The sequence below is a fragment of the Oryza glaberrima genome, chromosome 1 (genome assembly GCF_000147395.1).
Source record: "Oryza glaberrima chromosome 1, OglaRS2, whole genome shotgun sequence".
Taxonomy (NCBI): domain Eukaryota; kingdom Viridiplantae; phylum Streptophyta; class Magnoliopsida; order Poales; family Poaceae; genus Oryza; species Oryza glaberrima.
The window spans coordinates 24546379-24552238 of NC_068326.1; the positions used below are offsets into that span (position 1 = coordinate 24546379).

The 5860-nt window shown below is 51.4% G+C and overlaps 1 protein-coding gene across 1 annotated transcript; it reads right to left on the reverse strand.

Moving 5' to 3' along the window:
* Window positions 1-3019: 3019 nt before the first annotated feature.
* Window positions 3020-4392, reverse strand: LOC127779686 (uncharacterized). Its single transcript, XM_052306552.1, has one exon. It carries the CDS (start codon window positions 4385-4387, stop codon window positions 3158-3160), a length of 1230 nt encoding a protein of 409 aa, XP_052162512.1. The 5' UTR covers window positions 4388-4392; the 3' UTR covers window positions 3020-3157.
* Window positions 4393-5860: the final 1468 nt, after the last annotated feature.

Consider the following 5860-nt stretch of genomic DNA (forward strand, 5'->3'; position numbering starts at 1 on the left):
CATCACCGGTCCCTAAACTTGTTCAGGTTCTCAAATTTGTTTGGCTGTGTCATCCCGGTCCCTAAACTTGCAGATCACTCGTTTAGGTCCTCCAACTTGTTCAGTTGTGTCACCCCAGTCCCTAGACAGGACGGTCTAAAAACTTTATATCAAAAAATAATTCATAAATTTTTCATGTGAACTCTAATGAAGACAAACTTTATATCAAAATTGTAGCCTTCGACGCGACCTACAACTTTGTAGTTCAAAAGTTTTTGAATTAAAACTGTTTAGGGTCCTAAAATATTGTTGCATGTTTATAGATTTTGAAATTTTAATTTTAAAATTACATTTTGGGACAAAAAATGACTTAAAATAAAAAAAAATTCAACTACAAAGTTGTAGATCGCGTCGAGGGCTACAAGTTTGATATAAAGTTTGTCTTCATTAGAGTTCACATGAAAAAGTTATGAATTATTTTTAAATATAAAGTCTTTAGACCGTCCTATTTGACCCAAATGATATTCAAATCCAAGTTTAGGGATCGTGGTGCCACAACTGAACAAGTTGGAGGACCTAAACGAATGATCTACAAGTTTAGGGACCGGGATGACACAGTCGAACAAGTTTGAGGACCTGAACGATCGATTTGCGAGTTTAGGGATCGGGATGACACAACGGTACAAGTTTAGGGACCGGTGATGGACTTTACTCTAAATTAAACAAGTTGTGCGCGCGAAGCTGCGTGAGACAGAGCTAACTCGCGCAGGAATTAGTACCTGCACCTGGGTAAAAAATTGATTTTTTTTGGCAATGTTATGATTTTATTTTTTCAGACGGATTATAAAATCATCATTTGCAAAAGTAGTTCATGATACCATAAAGCTAGTCCCGCCTATTTCGCCTGCAAAAATCTGCCATCCACGCGCTACCCACTTCCTATCCTTCACCCACTAAGTCCTCGCTCCTCCACCCATAACCCCCCACCTCTCCCTTCACTCCCTCACCTTTCCCCTCCTCCCCCCTCACTTGCTCTCCTCTCCCAGCCGGTGGTGCGGAGGGCGGAGGCGGGGGCCATTGTAGCCGACGACGCTTACCTCTCCCCTCCCTCCTAGATCTGGCCAGATGAGGGGAGTCGGCAGCGGCGGCGAACGAAGGAAGAGCCGGCGGCAGCGGTGGAGGCGGTCCCTCCCTCCCTCCTAGATTCAGCCGGAGGAGGGGAGCTGGCTGGCGGCGGCGGACGGAGGAGGAGCCGGCGGTAGCGGTAGAGGCGGCGCCCCTCCCCTCCCTCCCTCCCTCCCAAATCTAGCCGGAGGAAGGGAGCCGGATGGCAGCGGCGGTGGATGGAGAAGGAGAGCCAGCAGCTCGCTCTCTCTCCTCCCTCTCACCAGATTCGGTCGGAGGAGGGGAGTCGGCCAGCGGCGGAGGCGGCACTCCCCTTCCTCCCTCCCTCCCAGAATCGGTCGAAGGAGGGGAGCCAGCCGACGGTGGCGGCGGACGAAGGAGGAGAGGGAGGAGAGCCGACGATTGGAGGGGGACGGGGTAGCGGGTGGGAGTGGTAGCAAGCGATTTTCTTTTATTCGGTAGGATTGTTTTTGCAGGCGGGTGAATGTAATGCCTATGAAGATTTAGAGGCTCACCTGCGAAAGTGATTTTAGCAGGCGGGGCCAATGTCCGCATGTAAAAAAATCGTATATTTTTGTATGCCTTAAAGTACCGGCGACGTGGAGCTCCGCCTAGAAAAATATTTTTAGCCCATTTGCAAAAGCAATTTTTCTACTAGTGCGATGTGCCAAAATCTCCGGCAAAAACGCCTCGTATTTTTATAATAGTAGGATTTGTAAGATGACATGTTCACCAATTAAAGCAGCCATCGATATTTTTATGGGACCTAATTTGAACGTTTTGTTAAAATGGAGGATGAACCCATTTCCGAAAAGGTTATTCGGCAAACGTTCGCCACTAATACATCAGGCAAATAGATTAGGATAGGGGAGGATGAGAGACGTAGCGATGCGATATTGGTGCGTCGCGTCGTTGCAGTATCTTTCTCCCGTTTTTAATTTCCCATTTTTCCTTTTTTATGTGATTCTTTTCGATTTTCCGCTATTTTCCTTTGCGTGATTCTCTAGTACATTACGTATCAGTCTTTCTATTTTTCTCAATCCTTTTCTTTTCCGAATTTATTTTTTTCGTTATAGTATTTCTCTGTAGCCTTTTTAGTGGAAACATTTTTATATGAGTTATTTTCATGGAAACTTTCTACATATATTCTTTTTTATATATAAACTTTTTATATAGACTTTATGCTACAAACTTTACATAAATATGTTTTTTATTTATAAACTTTATAGTATGAATTATATTTGTAGTTAAAAAATTTAGTGTAAAATTTTTAGTACAAATCAAAAACAAATCTAATCATCACCAGACTCCGGGTTTTTTTAGGAAATAAAAAAAGCATTCAGCGATTTGTTTTTGTAACTAGAAAAGTCTATAAAATACTGGGAGATGAACGTATCTGACTGTGAACGCGAGACGCAAACATTCGTGGGCTAGACCCACCGACTCCCGTGGGCGCGGCGCGGCCGCCTCTCTGGCCTGGTGATCACGACGGCTTTGGCTTGGCCGTTTCCTCTTTCTATCTCATGCAGCCGTAGCCGTTCATGCGCTTTACCTGGGTTCAGTTTCGGCTGCTAGTGGGGACTGCAGTCACCAGCTGGTGGTTTATGAGCAGGGACGTCAGACATGAGCGTCTGCATCTTGCATGCCTCTTACCTTTCGCTAGCATAGTAGTGGCATTATGCATGACGTGTGTGTCAAAGTATGCGTATACAAGTACACGCCATGCTTCACCTTGTTCTCTGTCACTTGTGTGTATGTTTGCTGTTAATCCTCCGTGCTCCTTGCTGTAATTGCTTGAACATGTTCTACTTGGAACATTGAATCCCATTACCTGGAAGTCTAAATCTAAAAGCTGAACAAATTCTTGACAAGTATAATATCTGAAGGGACAACAAAATTGAGCATCAATGACACGATGAGGATTTCATTGGTGATTACAACATGTCAAGATACATTTTTCATTTTTCTGAAACCCTACAGAACTGCCAGCGATTTATTAATGGAGTAAATCCCAAACTACAGGCAGTAACACGCTGGAATACCCACTGAATAATCAGGGGTCGAGCCAGATCGGAGGCGAGCAGTCTGCAGTGAATTCACGGGGGAATTGGCGAGCGCCAGGCCTGATCTTCTCGCCCTTCCTGTACATGCCCATGTCGACGTTGCAGTACGTGCTCCCGTTGTTGAGCACCATGGACAGGTCGAGGTTCGCGTCGTCGAGGAAGTAGATGGTGTCCTCCTGGAGCATGGGGAACTGCGCCACATCGACGGACCTGGAGCAGCTGCGGCCGAGGAAGAGCGCGCGGCCGGTCAGCTCGGGGATTTCCACCCACCAGCACGGGGTGGCGGCGCGCCTGGGCTCCGCCGGCTCGCCGAACGTCAGCTCGAAGATCCGGAACATGCGGGTGCGGCGCCGCACGACGGGGTTGCCGGTGTAGTGGCGCAGCACCATGAGCAGCTTCCCGCGGGACTCGGCGAGGTAGCGGGTCGCGATGAACGTCGGCGGCAGGGCGTCGTCGGGCTGGTAGTCGTCGCGGGGCCGCAGCGAGTAGCGGGTGCAGGCGAGCTTCAGCGGCGCGCCGGGGCGGTGGGGCGCCGTGGGCGCGTACACCAGGACCTCCTCCTTGTTGGTGAGGACGTGGAAGCCCTGCAGCAGCGCGCCCCTGTGGAAGATGAGGTCCTGGATGATGTCCATGTCGCGCCGGTACGCGGTCCAGCTGGTGGACAGCGACGCCGGCTGGCAGAAGGCGATGTTGGAGGCGCTGGACACGTGCGCGGCGGCGATGCAGTACGGCGAGGTGGGAGGGCAGGAGAAGACGACGGTGCGGATGAGCATGTGGTGGCGGGTGAAGCCGGCGGCCAACGCGAACTGGTCGTGGTTGCCGCCGGGGGGGACCTCGACCCTCAGCTTCTCCGGGAGGGGGAGCCTCACGCCGGTGAAGAGGTTGACGACCGCGAAGCCTCGCCACGTGTCGGCGGCGACCGCGGCCCAGCCACCGTCGTGGACGCCGCAGAAGCGCGTGCCGCGGACGCCGTCGGGGAGGCGCATGCGGCGCGTGGCGCCGGAGTGGAGGCTGAAGAAGGACGGCGCGTCGCGGGCCGGGAGGAGGAGCCACGGGACACCGCGCTGCGGGGCGTCGGCGTAGGGCGCCGCGTCACGCCACGCGCGGCAGACGGCCGAGAAGCAGGCGCGGTCAGCGAGGCAGTTGAGCTGCAGGACGATTATGGCGAGTAGCTCGGGCGGGAGGCCATCCGACCACGCGCGGCGAGACGGACGAGCCATGAGATGAGATGGAACCGGTGGAGGTGAGAAACCTCGAGGCGTACCTTCCTATTTAAACCTCGACGAAACGGTGGAACCCAGCTGGCAGAGAGTGCCGTTAGTCTCGAGTGCGATGCGCTGGCGTTCTGCCCAAACGCTCCACGCCGGAGAATCCGAGAGAGTTGTTACCACTTACCACGAGTGCGTCTGGGCCCACAAATCACACGTTCTTCGATGTCTTCGAGGGCGTGGGGCGTGGGAAAGGAGTGATGCGACCGCGCTGTGGATGTCGTGTCCTCTAGTCGTTCCTCTGCATCGGCGACTGCACGCATCGGCCACACCGCCCTCTGATTCACGCCCGTCGGAACTCGCCGCCTCGCCACCTCTTGATCTGCGCGCACCAGAGCTCGCCGTCCGTGCCGCTATCCGATCCATGCCAGCCGAAGCTCGCCAGCCACGCCACCCCTCGATACGCACCCCGCGGAGCTCGATGACGATATGCAAAACTTTCCATGTTTAGTCACATACTGGGTCAGTTGGCTCATTGACGGGATGTCCCACGCGAGATAAAGCGTTACAAGGCATAAAGACACTCATTGTACTACATTGAAAACCCCGAGGTGTAGCTTCCTATTTAAGCCTCGACTGACTGGTGGAACCTAGCTGGCAGACGGTGATGGTAGTCACGTTTCTTGGGCCGGTGGGCTGGTTAGCTTATTGACGTTGTGTCCCATACGTAACGGAACAACCGACGGTGTGTGCCACATTTAACGGAGTAATCGATGATGTGTCTTACACATAACTGAGCAACTGATAGTGTGTCTTAGCTTATTGACGTTGTGTCCCACACATAATGGAACAACCGACGGTGTGTGCCACATTTAACGGAATAATCGACGGTGTGTCTTACACAAAACGGAGCAACTAATAGTGTGTCCGCGTATAACGGAGCAACTGATGGTGTGTCCCACACACAACGGAGCAACTCTCGGTACATCTCCCACACATACCGGAGCAAAAAAGAAAAGAGATAGAGCATTATGACGCAAAGACGCTCGTAGTATCACGCTGAAATATTTTCACGTTCTAAATAGGAAAAAGGAAGAGAAAAGGTAATACGTTATGCATGACTTTTTAAGTTTTAGTGAGATATCTTAGGCCAGGTAGCTAATTGATGGTGCGCCCTACGCATACCAGAGTGAGAGACAAGAGAAACGGTGTTACAAGGCACAAAGGCAGTCATTGTACTACATCGAAGTACGCTCACGTTTTACAAAAGGAAAAAGGGGAAGAGAAAAGGTAGGACGATGTGCAGAACTTTCCAAGTTTAGTCACATACTGGGTCAGTTGGCTCATTGACGGTGTGTCCCACGCGAGATAAAGCGTTGTAAAGCATAAAGACACTCAATGTACTACATTGGAAACCCCGAGGTGTAGCTTCCTATTTAAGCCTCGACTGACTGGTGGAACCTAGCTGGCAGACGGTGATGGTAG

Coding starts and splice junctions, on each gene's coding strand:
- LOC127779686 (XM_052306552.1), bottom strand. CDS start 4,387: ATGGCTCGTCCGTCTCGCCGCGCGTGGTCGGATGGCCTCCCGCCCGAG.